The sequence below is a fragment of the Vipera berus genome (genome assembly GCF_964194415.1).
Source record: "Vipera berus genome assembly, chromosome: 14".
Classification (NCBI taxonomy): Eukaryota; Metazoa; Chordata; class Lepidosauria; order Squamata; family Viperidae; genus Vipera; species Vipera berus.
In genome coordinates this window covers 1,880,609-1,897,806 of record NC_138217.1, presented here as the reverse complement: position 1 = coordinate 1,897,806, position 17,198 = coordinate 1,880,609, and the positions used below count along the sequence as shown (strand labels likewise).

The following is a 17,198-nucleotide window of genomic DNA, read 5'->3' as shown; positions in this document are numbered from 1 at the left end:
AGGTCGGTCCAGTTTGTTTGTTGGTAAGAGATGTAGCATCTAAGGTATTGTTCCACCATTTTATTGGCGGATTTTGCAGCTCCGTTAGTAGCCGGGTGAAAAGCAGTTGATAGGCCTTGAGATGATCCAATTAATTTAAGAAAGTTTCTCCAAAATTTTGCTGTGAACTGCACCCCTCTGTCCGAAATGATTCGCTTAGGGGCGCCATGTAGTCGATAGATATGTTTTAGGAACAATGTAGTCAGGCATTGAGCCGATGGAAGTCCTTTACAGGCGATAAAGTGAGCCTGTTTTAAAATAGGTCTATCACAGTCCAAATGACAGTATTTCCTCTACTGTCAGGTAGGTCTACTATAAAGTCCGTAGCTATTTCTTCCCATGGTTGAGAAGGTTCGGCCACCGGTTGCAGTAACACAGGGGTCTTTCCTGGGATTCTTTTCATGGTGGCACATACAGTACAGCTCTTGACATAGTTTTCTACATCTCATTTTAGTCCTGGCCACCAAAATTGCCGGCTAGTGAGATGTAGAGTTTTTAGATATCCGAAATGTCCAGCCTGTTTGACTTCATGGCTGTGTTTGAAGGCATTAAGACGAAGAGCTCCAGGCAAGTACAATTTCCCCCCCTTGTAAGCCAGACCATCCCTGCATGTTAGGGATGTCTGATTGTCTTTAAACCATTGATCAGTGAGCAGTTCTCACTTTATTTTCTTTACCCCGGGGTCATCAGGATTAGGGGTCCTGCGAGGTGTGAGTTGGGCCGCAGTTTGTGGACCAGGGATAATTGCCTCGTGAACTTCTTCACGTTCGCTTTTGTACTGTGGCAATCAGGAGAGCACATCAGCTAGTAAGTTTTTTCTTCCTGGTATGTACTTTAGAGTAAAGTTAAAACGGTTGAAGTACTGTGCCCATCGTACTTGTTTTGGGGACAATTTGCGGGGAGTTTTTAGTGCCTCTAAATTTTTGTGATCTGTCCTTATTTCAAAAGGCACCTTGCTCCCTTCTAAGTAGTGCCGCCAGTTTAATAGCCCCCACCTAATAGCGAAGGCCTCCTTCTCTCAGACTGTCCATCTCCTCTCGCTTTCAGTACATTTCTTAGAGGTGTAGGCACAAGGTTGCAGGACCCCACTTTTATTCTTTTGCAATAACACTGCTCCGACTGCCACATCGCTGGCATCTGCCTGAATTACAAAGGGCTCCCCTGGGCAGGGATGCTTTAGGACTGGTTCAGCCACAAATAGTCTTTTTAAATTCTCAAAAGCTTTCTGACAACTCATAGTCCATGCTAGCGTTTGGCCAGGTCGCAGTTTTCCCCCTCGCCCGTTTTGAGTAGTTCTGTAAGAGGTAGAGCAATCTCGGCAAAAGAGGGAATAAATTGACGGTAGAAGTTGGCAAACCCTAGGAAGCTCTGGAGCTGTTTGCGGGGTTTTGGGAGCTGCCATTCAATTATGGTTTTTACTTTGGCTGGGTCCATTTTGATACCCTCATTGGGAGATTCTATAGCCAAGATAATCTAATCGGGTTTGGTGAAATTCACATTTTGACAATTTGACATAAGGTTTGGCATTCAATAGTTTCTTTAAGACTTCTCTGACCAGTTTTATATGGTCAGTCATATTCGTGCTGTATATCAGGATGTCATCAAGGTATACTAGGACCCCTTTGTATAGGTGTTCATGTAGGACCTCATTAATCAACTGCATATATACGGCTGGGACTCCCTGCAGTTCAAATGGCATGACTTTGAATTGGTAGCTCCCCAAGGGGCAGTTGAAGGCTGTCTTCTACTCATCCCCCTCTTTTATTCTTACCCGGTAATATGCTTCTCTCAGGTCTAACTTGGTGAAGACGCTCCCCTTCGCCAGGTGGGTTAGCAAGTCTTTCAGTAGGGGGAGAGGGTATTTATTTTCCACACTCACAGCATTTAAGCCTTTATAGTCCACGCAGAGACATAGAGACCCATCTTTTTTCTCCTTGAACAACACAGGGGCTCCCACAGTAGACTTGGCCCGTATGCCCAGTCTCAAGGCACATGACAGGCTAATGATGCATCAGGAGCAGCCGGTATCGAGTAGCACTTTCAGGTCTACTTGTGCTCCTGACTGAGTTTAGCAGGCAATAAAAAAGGTAGGATGTGTCAACTCACCATCGGGTCTTTCTCCCCTTCATCGTCGCTGTCAAAACCGGGTAAAGTGGGGGTGGGTCCGGTCAGTGGGCCAGCGTCCTCCTGGGTGGGGGACGTAATCTGGGTAATGGGCTCCTGGGTGGCCCAGTTGGACTTTTCTCTCGATGGCTGCTGTGTGGGTTTCTTCCTCATTGTTGAATCTGGTCTACTCTGCTGTTGCGAGTAAGGAACTGTGCAATTTGCTGCTCAATGTCCCTGCTGTCCACATCAAAAGCACTTGATTAGCAGACCGGTAGGTGGTCTAGGTCTTTCAGCCATAACAGTCGGGGGTTTTCAAGGGGGTGGTAGCCATCTGGATCCTGGTATTGGTGCAGCTTCAGGTGGGGGAGGCTTTTTATAGCGGGCGAGCTGGACATCTAATTTCACCGCTGCCTGGTACCATTCACGCAGCTGGTCAGGTACAGCTCAGTAGATACATGACTGAAAGAGGTGGTCGTCTAAACCTTCTCTAAAAAGATGAATTATTGATTGCTCAGGCCATCTCTCTATCTGACCTGCCATCTTTCGAAACTCCCGCACGTAATCTAGGGCAGGCCGGTCAGCTTCCTTTATCTTATGGATTTGTTCTTCTGCTTTGAGGGCAATGGATGGGTCCTCAAATCTTTCCCTCAGCCCCAGGAGGAAAAGGTGGGGGTCCTCCAATTCAGGGGCCTGCTCGTTATATAAATTGTTCAGACGCTTCTCCCTCTAGGTTGGATGCAATCACATCGAGCATCGCACCCGGGTCCGGGTAAGTGTGGCCCCAGCGATTCAAGTGAGAGCGTACTTGGTTGAGGAAAAAAATCAGTTTCTCTGGGTCCCCATCAAAGGTTGCTCTGAAGGGTGGGCTCATTGCTTGCTGGGGCCCCCATTGCTGCTGGCCCCACCCTAGTTGTTGGTTCAACGGTTTCTGGGGCCCCCAAAGCTGCTGGCCCCCTCCTGGTTGTTGATTCACCAGCTGCCAGGGCCCCCCCTGCTGCTGGCCCCACTGGTCCTGCTGTACGTTCAGGGGTTGCACGTTGGGGTCCTGCTGCCGCCACCCTTGCTGTTGTCCTCCCACCAGCTCCTGATCTCCAGGCTTCTGCACCACCACCAGCTGTTGCAAGGCTTCTATTAGCTGGGGCAAGCTCAGAGGTTGTTGGCCTTTCACTTGTGGGGGCTCCCCAAACTCCCATTGCTGCAGAGGCCTCAGGCTGGGGTCCTCTGTCTCTATGGGTCTGGAGGGCCTGGCAGGGGACTCGTGGGTCTGGCAGGCAGTCTGATCTGCAGACAGGATTTTCCACTCACCCGAGTATTCAATCTCAGCTGGCCTGGCTGCTCCAAGGCTCCTGGAGTCTCTGCTGTGGTTAATCCACTCTCCTGGTTGTTTGGGTCCAGCTCCCAGCTGGGAGGATTGCTGAAACTCTTTCCTTACTGGCTTCTACGCTGGCCCTTCCCCCACTGGGGTGGCTGCTGGTGCCGGGGAGCTGGCTTCAGGCAATTTTTCTTCCTCCATTGTGGGATCTTCTCCAACTCTTTGCCAGACTGCCTCCCAAACTTGGAGACAGCTACGGGAGGTGGGGACTCCCTAATTAGTTTAAAAAGTAGTGTGGATTCCAGCTTGATGTGAAGTTTCCGACGTGTGGGCTTTTCAAGTGACTCTGAGGCATTGTTTACCTTAAAACTCTTTATTAGCCTATTACACCGGCAAATGCTCGCTCGAAGGAAGCTGGAATCTGAAATCTCCGCCCCTTGCACAATATATTAAAACACAATTCTCCACCTTTCTAATTTTGTCATTAATCACATTCTCCAATTAATTTAAAGAATCAGCTTCCCTTCCATTAAAAAACCTGCCAAGGCCTTATCTTCTTAGTTAGAGATGAGATGGCTTTGAAAGGTGCAATCCTACTCATTCCCCCTCCCAACCTTAAAGGAATACACAAGTTTAACATATGAAATGGCTACTTCTTCATCTCTTGTCAAGCAAGAACAGCCTTGACAACAGCTGTTGATGGGATGAAGGCTCTGGAAACTAACTAGGGCACAGAAGAGAAGGCTGGGAAAAACGTGGTGGTGCTCATCAGAAATCCAAAGGCTGCCCTGCAGAAGGAGGGGGGGCAGCACAAGAGCCGGAGACCACCATGGAGCGGATTCGGGTTAGGGCCCAGGAGAAGCTGCCTTCGGGCTGAATTGCAGCCTCTTTCTTGGAAGTGTGAAGTTTCCATTCTTCCAACAGAATAACAGACTTGGACCCTGGAGGTTTTCTAGTACAAAACACAAGTTGAGAGAGTAGATGACCTCCAAGGTCCCTTCCAATTGTATTATCATATGCTGCATTTCCGTAAGGACCGTTGGAGGTCATCTTGTCCAGCCCCCTTGCTCGGTGCGCGAATCCTCAGGCTGTCCGTGTGGAATAGCTGATCGCATCGAATTGGGGGGGAGGGGGAGGGGCCGCCCTTTGGGCCACGGAGCCTCTCCTGGCACCGGAGGGGGGGAGGGGAGTTGGGCTGTTGCAAAAGCTCCCCCCCACAGCGCGGGGGCGTCGGGGAGGGCCGTGCCGGGGAGGCCTCTCCCCCTCGGGCCGGTTGCCATGGCCACGCGGCGCTGGCGCCGGAGCTGCCCGTCGAGAGCGTCTCGCCTCCCGCTCGCCTGCAGCGCCGCCGCCGCCCTGCTCGGGAGCCCGTCCGCGGAGGGTCCGGGGCTGCGCGCTGCCCTTCGCCGGGTGCGGGGACTCGGCGGGCTGCTGCGGGTGGCCGAGCGGGGAAAGAGTCCGCCGCGGCCCTTCCGCTCCCCGGGGCTGGCCGGGCGCCAAAGGCTGGAGCGCGGCGGCTGCGGGGAAAGCCCCGGGGGAGCTGCGCGGAGGGCCGGCCTGGGCGCTGCCGCTGGCCGGGGAGGGAGCGAGGCGCCTTCGGGGCGGCCGGGCGGGGGCCGAGCCGGGGCGGATGCCGGAGGAGCCGGCGACAGTCCCCTGCTCGGCTGCCGCTGTGCCGCGAAGCGCCTCCCGGCAACCGGCGCTCCCTCCGCTGGTCCGGAGCCTGGCCGGGCGCGGGGACGACCGTCGGGCTTCCCCCGGGCGGGTGTGGCGCAGGGAGCGCCCGGACGCGGCGCCTCACGCCGGCTGCGGCTCTTCGGGCCCCGGCCGAGGGCGCCGCGGTCGGCTGAGGGGCCCCGGGCGGGGGAGAGGCGGGGCCGGCGAGGGCGCTCCAGCCGGAGGCCCCGCTCGGAAGGGCGGCCAGCCCCTCTTCCGCCGGGGGAAGGCCCGCAGCGGGGCCAGCGCGGCCGGGATGCGCGGGTCTCCCGGGTGGAGCTTGGAGGGCGCCGCTGGGGCCGAGGCTGCCCGCCCGCTCTCTGCCAGCCTCGCGGGGCTGAGCGGGGCCAAGGCCCGCTCCCGTCTCTCAGCCTCGCGGGCACGCAGAGGTGCTGGCCTCCGCCGGCCTCGCCGGGGGTCGAGGAGGGGAACGTGGCCGGGTCCTCATCGCTTTCGCTTGTCCTCGCAGCACCGCAGGCTGGGCGATGAAGGGCGCCCTCCTGCCCGTGGGCAGAGACCGGAGGATCTCCGACTTCCCCAAGGTGAGCAAGGAAGGCCCGTCCGCTCCTCCGGGGGGGGGGGAAGGGGCGGCCCCCTCCCAGGCTGGGCGTCCTAGAGCTGCCGCTCCCTCTGCCCGCAGAGCTACACCCCGGAGGCCTGTCTGCAGCTCCGGGAGGACTTCCACGCCCGGGTGAGGGCGGCCTGCCAGCGGAGGAACCCGGGCTCCGTCGGGTGAGTCTGCATTCCGTGGGCAGCAGCCCTTCCGCCTGCCGTCCCTTACTTAGCCAAGCAAACCACCCGGATTCCTCCGGTTTTCTAATTCCTGCAATCCTGAAATAGAAACTGCTTTGGATTTGAAGGACAGGAGTAACCTTAGGAAATCATCTCACTCTGGTTTTTTAAAAATTACTTATTGTTTTAAATTGGCCACCCAGTTCCAGGAGATTCTGAGCAGCGTACAAAACTAGAAAAGACATACAATCAGCGAAAAATATTAAATCAAGCCAACAGACAGACTAGCACATTCTAATAAACAACAAAATCCAGAAAACCAAACAGAGGCCCTTAAGCAAATAACAAGCATCAGCCCCCAGGCCTGGGACCCAAGCTTTCCACAACCTCAGGAGAAAAGATCCTGAACTCTTTTTTTGAGGGGGGGGGATCCTGTTCCAGAGAGAGGGGCCCCAACAGAGAAGGCACTCAGCCCAGAACGCACAAGATGCCAACATTTAATGGGGGGGGGGGTGCTGGAGTGCTCCCACTCTGCTGAAACGTACTGGGCAGGCAGAAGCCTCTCAGGTATCCAGGCCTTTGATCAGACGCACCTGTTGCTGCTGCTGGCGCCACTGCATTTTGAATCCCCTGAAGCTGCCGTCTGCTCTTCATGAGCATCCCCTGGTAGAGCCTGTGAGATGACTAGGGCCTGAGTGATTTTTGGAAGGGCCTCCTGATGGAAGAAATGGTGCCACCGGAGCACAAGGGGAACCTCCTGTGCAAGAGCCAGGATGGCTGACGGGGGAATCCTAGGGACTGAAGGCTGCCAGGATTGAGAAGCACCGCATGAAAGGAAAATGGTGGGTGTTGCCGTTCCTGTCAGGGAAGGCAGAGGAGTTCACCAGTCATAGGTTGTTGGGTAAAATGCGGGTCCAGCATTGTGGCCAAAGCTGGACTGAAATCTGGAGGCCGTTTCTCAAGCCAGCCCAGTTCTGACCACCTTCTGCTGGGAGACAAACCACTTAAGGCTACTCGGCATGCCAAGGCCGGGAGGTTGTTCGACACACCGTGCTGCTTTATCGTGGCAGGGTCTGAGAAGATCCTCTGGCTGGGATATTTTCAAGCCCCACGAGGGGGCTTCTGGTGCTCTGTGCCAGAGTGCCCCAAAACTGTAAAGGCGGAGTGGGGTGGGTGGAGAGGGCAGCTTCTCAGGGAACATGAGAAATTGACCTCTGGGAAAAGAAAGAGAAGGAGAAATATGCAGGAAAAATGTGATTGCGCAGGTAACTCTGTTGGACCCAAGTGAAAACACTGATTGTGTATGACTTCACGAGTCATAAAAGAGCCGAGGTTGCCTACCCCTCTTTTAAGAGATCAATTATTATAAAAAGGCCTCCCTCTGTGAATATATCCTAGTCACTGCATCTCTAAGCTAGAGAGTCCCAGCAACGTGCTGATTAAAATGATGGACCAGGAGCCTGGAGGCCCCCCCCCCCCGGCAAGCCCCTGGAGGGGTGGGGGGTGAGCTTGGCTGTCCTTCTCGCTCAGCCCAGCCTTCCTGGGCTGGGCTGAGGTTTGTGAAGTGCAGGTTTGTTGAGGGAGAAGTAGGAGAAGATGGCAGGAAGGAAAGGCAGGCAACCTAATTAATATGTAAATGCTTATTCTGCTTTACATTTTGCTGGATCTAAACAAATGCAAGGTCTGTTTGTTTTGTGAAAACAAATCCATTTTGGTTCACCTTGATGTCCTGATGTTGTCTTTGCTGTGGATCAGGAAGAGGAGCCCATTTCTGGAGCCCTCCCCCCCTACCCCCAGTTTGCTTTATGCTCAGATTGAGAAAGAATTGCGGGGTGGGAAGCAGAGGGATGTAAAACCGCATTGAAGTGTGAACTGCTTCAAGCTCCAAAGAAAGATGCGATGCTTCTGATAGGCCAACTTGGATCAAGCCATGTAGGGCCCCAGATTTTGCACCCCTCCCCTTGAAAGTTCATTCGCTCCACGAAACTTTTTCCTAACACTATATCAACATGTCCAATGTGAAAATCTGTGTTCCAGCCTAAAGATCTCCAAGGCGGTCGTGGTGGGAGACCTCTGTGTTGGAAAAACAAGCCTTATCAACAGGTATTATAATGCTTCCTTGCCAAAATCATTCCATTTTGCAGTAGCAATTAATGGCGGCTTCTGTGTTCCCCCCCCAGGTTATTCTAAGTTCACTGGTCATTTCCTGCAGGGATCCTTGAGTGCCACGCAGGCTGCTTTGGGCCCTTTCTAGGATGGCTGAAGCCCCTGTTCCTTGGGAGGCTGGTGGAACTGCCGGGCCTCAGAGCCGGGCCATGGGCAGGGTGCGGAGGAAGAGGAGGGCTTCCTCCTCCCTTCCCTCCAAGGAGGCTGTTGATGGACCCGGAGCTCGAAAGCCAGACTTCTCTCAAAAAGGGTCTAATGGCAGGTGTGGGTTATGCAAGAGAACCAGGAATATGTACCCAGCTTCTAATAAAAATCTTAGGTTATGACATTTATCCCTGTTCCCCAAAGCACGGGAAATATTAGTTGTTGTGGGCGTCATCGAAATAACAAATGTGCTTATTTGAAATTTAGCCGTTCTTGGGCTTTTCTCACTGAAATTTCAGAAGGAACGTGGAGCGCCTTTTCTGGCTACCAAGTTTTATTTTAAAGCAGCCGCTTACTTCATCAGAGGCAGGGAGCAGTTAAAACCATCCATTTTCTCTGCCATTTTGTCTCCTTCCCATGCTGATCATCTGGCCTGTGTGCTGCAGGGGACTCTCTCCCAGATACGCACATGAAGGGACAATCACAGTCTTTTGAAAGAACTTCCAAGATCTAAAATGATATACTGATTTTTTTCCTAACCATTTTTCAATGGCAGGTTTTGTAAAGAGGTTTTTGACCGGGATTACAAGGCAACCATCGGCGTGGATTTTGAAATTGAGCGTTTTGAGATCGCTGGGGTGCCCTACAACCTTCAGATGTGAGTTGGAAAGCAGCCTCTGCCCCTGTTTCCCCTCCCCCATTTCCGTGTATTTGGAAGGTTTCACTAGAATAACTTTAAAGCAGCATTTCTGATGGAAAAGTCAGCCTTGCGTTACAGAGTGTACAAATTTTATCTGCATGCATGCAACCCGACGGACAGAGAATTTTTGCCAAGTAAAGTGTGTACTCAGGATGTTGGGCATTGTGGTTCAACTCCCAGATTCTGTCAGCCCTCCAAGGAAACCCGGCTGGAACACTGGAGGTCTCGGACCACTTTTATTGCATAGTTGCAGTATAGGTGGTCCTTGACTTATGACCATAATTGGTCGTGCCCACTTCGGTCGTGTGTTGTGACGGTTGTAAAGCGGGTCACCCACATGACAGACCTGACTTTACAACTTTTTTTTGGAGGCGGTGTTAAATACATTTTTCGCGTTTTTGGCATTTTTGCTGGAAGTAAACGCCAGTTATTGGCAAAAACTTCATAAATTATGACCACGGGATGCTGCAAGCAGCTGCAAATGCCAGCCAGCCCCTGAGATCCTGAAATGTGGTCACCTGACTGCGGAAGGGGGAGCCATTCAGACTCTGGAAATAGGTCGTAAATACCTTTGGGGAGGTCTGTTGTAAGTCGAGGACTATCTGTAACAGATTCCTGCAAGTCTGAATGTGCCTGTGGGCGCCCCTCCCCATGAGAAGTAGGGAGAGTCATGTCTGAGAAGCTTTCTCAAATTAGTTTCTGCCCCAATTCAGATTTCTTTTATCTGAACATTGCAGCTTTCCCTCCGGTCCCTCAGGGTTATTCCTCCTTGCCCATCAGAGAACCCCTACCAGCCCTCTAGCATTAGATCTGAAATTCCAGTGCAGTTGATGATGCGGGAGTTAAGATCCAGCTGGGTGCCCACATCGGTTGCCTAAACAACTGCATCCCTCCTTGGGCCCCGTCTGAGCCTCGAGGCACAGAAGCTAATCAAGAATGGGGATGTCTGCTTGTCTTTGTCTTGGGGCCTGTTCAGTTGGCCTGGTCTCCTGGGGCCTTCAGCTAAACGGGCTACTGAGGGCATTACTGGTTGGCAGTAACCAGTGACCCAGGATGGAGGCTGGCTGGCTGGGATGTCTCAGTGGGAGCTTCATCTGAGCCTTTACGGGAGACCTCAGAGATTCCAGGTAGCCGATTCTGGAGGGCTGCAGCACTTGAGGGAGTTTCCTGGGAAGTTTCCTGCTTGGGAGATTCTTGAAGGCTCAGAGACGGTTCGATCTCACGGAAGCCAAATTGAGAATAACTGGGCGTCTGAACTGAAGAGGCCGGGGGGTCCGTCGCAGGGTGGGCTCTAAAGGAACGGCCACCTGTACCCGGCTGCCTAATTGAATTAAAGCAAATGGGGGTGTGGGTGTCCCATGCCTCCGGAGGGCCAAAGAGGTCCCCTTGTGATTTAAGCTGCTGATCTCTCTCGGGTAGGAGAGGCCTTCAGATTGATCCATGTCTCCAGAGCTCTGGATTCCTCTAGCTGATTTGGTGGGAAGCATCTGGGTTTATTTGGCATCAGAAATAGCACAGCAGGATGTATTTTGGGCTCAACAAGAGGCAAAGATGCCCAGGACGCTGAATTCTTCCATCGGCTTCAGACTCCTTTGAACTTCCTGCCCTGCGACCTTTCCTTAGCTAGGCTCGGTGGACGTGGAGTCCTCAGCTGCAGGTAACCAGGTTCAGTCCTGGATCAGAGATCAGGCTGGAGGCGACGGGCCACCCACAGGCACCAGCGTGTCCACATGTCCACCCTTTGGCATTCCCCAGGCCCCCTGCAGCACCCGATCTTCACTCCTTCTTAAGGATTCTTGCGGTTAAACAAAAAGAAGAGGAATCCTGCATGGTGTAGAAAATCCCTGCCATCTTCTCCCCCCAGAGAACCCCTGGCGGATGACCTAGCCCCTGTCTGGTGGGGAGCTGGGGGGGCTCAGAGCTCCCGGAAGGCTGCAGCAACGTCCCTTCTGCCTCACGGGGAATGAAGGGGCCTCGGCCACTTCGGGCCCTCAGCGTGGCCACTGGGCGGAAGCTTTCGCAAAACGCACCGGCACCTCAGATGTATTTGTTGTTCAGAAAATGTTGCTCACTCCTGATCGAAGGACCAAATGTCCCTGAATGGCTCCCCCCAAATGCGGCTGCTCAGTGAACTCGGTAATGAACTCGGCCAAGGAGGGACTTTCGCTTGCGGAGCTGCGATCTAACTTGCTCTTTCTTTCTCAAATACAAGAGTCTCCATCTTCTCAAGTGGGGAGTTATTCAGCACGTGGGCTGAAAAGAATACACGCTGTCCTCGACTTATAACAGCTCATTTAGTGACCATTCAAAGTTACAACGGCACTGAAAAAAGTGATTTATGACCATTTTTCACACTTATAACCGTTGCAGCGTCCCCAGGGTCAGGTGATTTACATTTGGACACTTGGCAACCGACTCGCATTTATGACGGTTGCAGTGTGCCCTGGGTGTGTGTGTGTGTGTGATGTGATCCCCTTTTGCGACCTGACAAGCAAACTCAGTGGGGAAGCCAGATTCATTTAACCGCCTTGTTAACTAATTTAATAGCTGCAGCGATTCATTTAACAAACATGTTAAGAAAAGTCGTAAAATGGGGCAAAACTCACTTAACAAATTTCTCACTTAGCAACATAAATTCTGTGTTCAGTTGTGGTCGTAAGTCGAGGTCTGCCAGTATTGAAGCGGGGGATACACGGATGGTGATGAATAATAGCCAGGGTGATTTTTATTTAGTACGTATATTGTGTCTGTACTTTAATTTTGAAGAAGGAGAGGAAGTTGTCCTTTGGGCTCTTGGCCCAATCTCCCCTCTAGCTGTGTCAGGGGGGGAATTTGGGTCCCCCCAAAGCCCCCGGGTGAGTGTCTCCTTCCCTCCTGCCCAGATGGGACACGGCCGGCCAGGAGAAGTTCAAGTGCATCGCCTCTGCCTACTACAGGGGAGCGGAAGGTGAGCCGAGGGCGAAGACCCCATCTTTGTCCGTCCCCCCCACGTAAACCCCCCCTCAATCTTTGGCACGGCCAGCTGGTGGCTCCAGGGTTGCTCAAGCCTTGCACAAGTCTTTTTTTACTTTCTTGGCAGTGATTATCACAGTTTTCGACTTGGCTGACATCCAGACCTTGGATCACACCAAGTAAGTCGCTCCAGTTTTCCCTTGTGGCTGACTTTGTGTATCCCACTGAGCCGTGAATAATGGAACCACATTCATTGGCTGAAGAACACCTGCCTGCTTTTACACAAAGCCAAAGTCCAGCAAACCCTGTTACAATTCAGATCATTCCTGCTGTAGCAGTTTCCGCCATCTGTAAGATTTTTTCCAACCATTTTTTGGGCAAAATAATACCATCGTGGGTGGAAAAATGGCCTATTAGTATCTCATCATGAAACATTAAGCTTACCTGGATGATTAAGGGGATCTGATCCTGCACGCCCGCTCTGACCTCTGCCCCACACACACTACACAGAAAGGCCTTTAAACTGGCCTGTGGGGTTTCTTTTTTTTTTGAGAATGTTTATTGATTTTTTAATAACAGTTCAAAAGTACTTATTCAGATTGAATTCCTAATCCCTTATTCTTTTCTCCAGCCATTGATAAAATAAGTCCCAAGTTTGAAAATATTCTGTTTCTTCTTTTTCTTTCAACCTCAGAGTAAGTCTGTCCATTTCTGCACAATCTAGTATTTTTTTAATTATTTCTTCCTCTGGTGGTATTTCTTCATTTTTCCAAATATTGTGCAAATATGATTCTTGCCACTGTTATCACATGTAAAATCAAGTATATACTTTGTTTGTCAAGTTTTTCTGGCCTGTGGCATTTCTGTAGCGAAGAGTCAAGCTTGGAGTGGTCGTCACCAACTGGAATTTGGAGTCATGGCTACTCCACATCTAGGTGAGACAGCCTCAGAAAAGCCACATGCGAGTTAAATATTAACTTGCACACAGGGAAGAGGCACGCATGCATTAACTCTGTGAGGAACACGGTTTCGCACAACCTGCCAACGAAGGAGGCACCCTTTTCTCCCTGCTGTGTGGAATCAAGCTGGGCAGGTCTTCCTAGAGGGGAAGAAGGAGGAGGCCAAGGGAGGGTGGAGGCTTGGCTGGTCCTGATGCCCTTATGTCAGAACCGCCTCTACAGGCTGCGCATGAGGGGAGGGCCCAGCCACGCTCAGTTCTGCTGGACCGCTTCCCTCTAGTCCTTGCGATGCCTTCAGCTTGGCTCCAGCGGGCTCCGGGGTCTTCTTCGGCTCATGTGGTTTTACCCAGGCTGTTTCCGAGGGGGAAGACCCGTTGACTCATTAACTAGACTTGGTGAACAGGAGGCCCGTATCCGAGGGACTGGCACAGTCTTGTTTGCTGAGCGGGAGAACAGATGGTGGGCCTTCCTTTCCGCTGCCCTCTGCCTCTGCCTCTCCTCCCCAGGTTGGGAGTCTGCTCCTTCTCTTTCTGCTGCGTTACCACTTGGGGCATCACTAGATCAGTTTGCCAGTTCAAAGGAGCCACGGCGCAAACATGGGCAGATGGCTGGCCACCATCTGATTAGGTTTGTGGAGGGGAAAAGAGGCCGAATGCCGAGAGGCAGAGATCTATTCACTTATTTAAAACATTGCTCTAGCTCCCCCTGCCTTATAACAGACTTTGGTTGGTTCCCAACCAAGAATTAAAACAACATAAAATCGTATTGAAAGCCATAAACATTGAAAATAAAAACCAGGCACAACATGCCGTCACCTCATCCTATCGCAGCGTTTGGGGGAAAGCGAGGCCTTCAGTTCTTTCCAGGAGGGCCGAAGCCTGCCAGGGTTCAGGGGAAGGGGTGTTCCACGGGGCAGCGGTACCACAGAAAAGGCAGGCTTCCCATAAAATGGCTCTATTTTGGGGAGGGGACCAGGGCCGTCCCCACCCTATCTGATCTGGCAGGGTGGGTAGATGACCTAGGGAAGGTGGTCCGGCAGATAACCTGGGTTTTGAAAGTGATGACCAGCATCTTGGATTGCACCTGGAAAGAAACTGGAAGCCATGTAACAGAGATGTTACTTGGGCAAAGCTCGGGGCTCTGCTCTGAATGAGTTGGCGTTTCTGGATGGTTTTCAGAAGAATGTAACGGACATTGCAGGAGTCCGTACGGGAGGTGAGCAGGGCACAGGCGACTGGGGCGAGATGCACTTTGTTCCCCTGCCCTTCCAGGCCCTGGGGGAGCTTGCCCGTTGCAGCCGGATGGTGGGAGGCATCCTTGGGGCTGGCAGAAGGAAGCCTACGCAGGGTGCTTTTTGGCCCAAGCACGACTGATGCAGGTTTGTCTTCTCAGCGTGTCCCTCACTCGCTCACCTGTCCTCTTCTCCCTGTCCAGACGGTGGCTGGAGGACGCCCTGCAGGAGAACTGCCCTGGCTCCAGCTTTGTGTTTCTGGTGGGAACCAAGAAGGATCTCCTGGTGAGTCTGAAGAAATCTGTCTCAAGAACCAAGTTGGTCAGTTGGGAATCCATCTGCAGCAGAGTGAATGGAGCCTGTCTGTCTGTATGAGAGCCCTGACAGCTTGGGGGAGGGGGGGGGCTAATGCTGGCGGAGTGAAGAGCTGCAAGGCCCCCAGGCCCTGCTCCTCCTCCATAAGGGAACAGGTGTCAAGATGGCAGCCAAAACACACATAAAAAACAGGCAGAGCTTCCATTATATTGTTCTGTCTCCCATCTTACCATAAGCAGTAAGACACTGGAGTTATCCCCTAGACCAGGGGTAAGGCAACCTCGGCTCTTTTATGACTCGTGGACTTTATCTTTCAGAATTCCTGAGCCAGCCATGCTGAGGGGAGAGGTTTCCATGCTGAGCCATGCTGGCTCAGGAATTCTGGGAGTTGAAGTCCACAAGTCATAAAAGAGCCGAGGTTGCCTACCCCTGCCCTAGACCCATTCTTTCTGGGTGGGCGCAGTAAATTTGAAAGATCAAGAACACGCATTGGATGTTCTTGTGAAGCAACTGAGGGGAGGGTGGCCTCTTTGCTGCCCCCCCACCCCAAAACCTGCTCTATCTCCCCACTATTTCTTTTCTCAGAAAGCTTATTTGGGCTCTTCTTGGAAGAGGGTGCTGGAGGTGAGGCTTGGGGGCTTCCCTGCTTCCCCCGTTGAATCTCTTTTTCACGCAAACAAGGCCAGAAGCGCAGGGAGCACACAGAGGACCCCAGGCTGTCTGTCCCCCCCCCACAGCATCTTCCTTTGCATTGCTGCCCCCCTCCCTTATCTGAGTTATCTTGGCTGAATGAAGGATCCACAGCTTGTTGGGCTGGCTGTGTGGCCCAATGCCGTGTACCCCACCTGTGGCATTCAGGCTGTATGGCACGGCCTGGGTCAGCCACCTCTGGCCAAGGCAAGAGTCCATTGCCCTGAGTGAGGAGCTACTGGACAGGGGCAGCCACTCAGCCCCCAAGTGGGGCAGGAGAGGGCAGGAGGGGAGGGGGCTGGCCTGCAGAGTCCTAGTACACCAGGCTGTGGAAGTTCGGCTGCAGTCAACTCTGCCCCCTCATCTACTTGGGAGGCCTTTTAAGCTCATTGTCCCACCCTACTTCTGCAGCTGAAAACATCCCCACAGCCCCCTCGTGGACCGGGAAGGGGGCAATGGGAAAGCAGATGCTTATGTTTGGGGGCAGCACCCCACTCCCTGCCTCTGGCTCTTTCCGTTTCAGTCCAGTGCAGAGAGCGAACGGACAGAGCGGGATGCCATCCGTCTGGCCAACGAGATGCAGGCGGAGTATTGGTCCGTCTCGGCCAAAACAGGTCAGTTGACCAACAGGAAGGCAGCACAGCAGATCCAGGAGGGAATGGCCCCCCCTTGCCCCCCAATACTGTCTGGAAGGAGCCGCTGGGCCCCGAGGGTCACCCAGCCACCTTTGCTGTTATAAGGAGGCTTCCTCGCGTGCAAGGGAGGTCTTGGACCACAATACCCATGCGCGTGTGCATTTGTTCTCCCAGCAAGCAGCCACGTTTTGTCTGTTCTCTGAATACATCAACAACAGTTAGCAACTGTATCTGCTTGCTGGGTTTTAAGAATTTGGGGTGTCTCCCCCCCTCATTTTTCTCTTTCTTCAGGGGAAAATGTCAAGGAGTTTTTTTTCCGGGTCGCTGCCTTGGCCTTTGAGAGGTCTGTGCTGATGGAGCTGGAGAAGAGCTGCAACCGGCTGGTGCCAATCGGCACAGGAGACTTCATCAGTAGGTGGACCCAACTACCTCCCCCTCCTCGGAAGGGGTCTTTTTTTCTAGATCACCTGAAGACGGATGGACTTCAAGCCTCAGAATTCCTCAGCATGCTGACTCTGGAATTCTGGGAGTTGACATCCACCCATCTTCAAGTTGAGGATCACGGAGAGGGTGGCTGGAGTGCTCCTGTCCGGAAGCAGCCCCTGTGGGATTCGGTGGGGCTTCTTCCGGGTTGAGCCCAGGTAACTGCAGCATTCAACTCTTCCAGAGTGGCCGAGGGGACATCCAAGCCCATTCCGAGAAACACAAATACAGTAACTGGCATTTGGGGCTGGGAGGAGGAGAATGCTTTGAAGCCTTTCCCTCCCCCAGGTCCCAGGTAGCCCCCATAGCCCTCCCTTGGTCTCGTCTCCTTGCAGGGATAGAAGAAAGCGAGGTGTCTTCACACGGATCTCGTCCATCCAACCTGAACTGCTGCTAATGGCCGACAGTCAGCCGGAGTTCCCAGTGGACACTGCAGGCTGCCCTGCTCACTCTTTGACATGCGGGAAGTCACTGGATCTCGGAGAAGCCCAAGGAGTGAGCAGAGCCGATCCCCACCTCTGCTGCTCCCGAAGCCCTGCTGAGCCACGCAGGCTCCCTTGCAGGAGAGCGGCAGTCTTTCTCTAGGAAGGCCCTCTCCCTGGAAACTCTTCGTGCTCCACCTGGTTACCTGCAGACGGTAGAAACAGAGCAGGGCTGCTGACTGGGCTAATTCAGGGCAACAGCCCCAAACCAGGGGATCCTTCCTCGCAGCCGCAAATTCTACTGGAGCTGGACTTCTAGTTAAACCTTGACCATGACTAATAGCTGTTAAAGCCAGCAGGAGGAATTTGTACTTAAAAAGGAGGATATCTGGAGTGAGAAAAGCTGGTAATCCCTGTCTGTCTCCTCTTTAGGGCCCTTCTAGTGGACTCTCGGCACCAGAGCGTCTTGCGCTAAATTAATTGTTTGAATTACTTGTTAGCTTTGCTTAGAATTACTGCCAGAGCAACTCTTGTAAAAACAGAGCTTTGTTTTTGTGTCCATGGCAGAATTAAAGGCTCTGCTGGAGGGCCCAGAA

General features: G+C 52.8%; 1 protein-coding gene across 2 annotated transcripts in view; it reads left to right on the top strand.

The window, feature by feature from the left end:
- RAB36 (RAB36, member RAS oncogene family) overlaps nt 1-17,198 on the top strand; it is a 29,088-nt gene extending 11,890 nt beyond the window's left edge. The window contains exons 1-11 of one of the 2 annotated variants that reach the window (XM_081339265.1): nt 4,810-4,867; nt 5,643-5,715; nt 5,814-5,905; nt 7,943-8,008; nt 8,772-8,873; nt 11,798-11,862; nt 11,995-12,046; nt 14,261-14,342; nt 15,586-15,676; nt 15,989-16,108; nt 16,516-17,198. In XM_081339265.1, coding sequence (XP_081195391.1) covers nt 5,659-5,715; nt 5,814-5,905; nt 7,943-8,008; nt 8,772-8,873; nt 11,798-11,862; nt 11,995-12,046; nt 14,261-14,342; nt 15,586-15,676; nt 15,989-16,108; nt 16,516-16,577 — 789 coding nt within the window. In that variant the 5' untranslated portion in view covers nt 4,810-4,867; nt 5,643-5,658 and the 3' untranslated portion in view covers nt 16,578-17,198. Of the gene's footprint in view, nt 1-4,809; nt 4,868-5,642; nt 5,716-5,813; nt 5,906-7,942; nt 8,009-8,771; nt 8,874-11,797; nt 11,863-11,994; nt 12,047-14,260; nt 14,343-15,585; nt 15,677-15,988; nt 16,109-16,515 lie in introns of those variants that run through there. The other variant, XM_081339264.1, reaches the window with a different exon arrangement.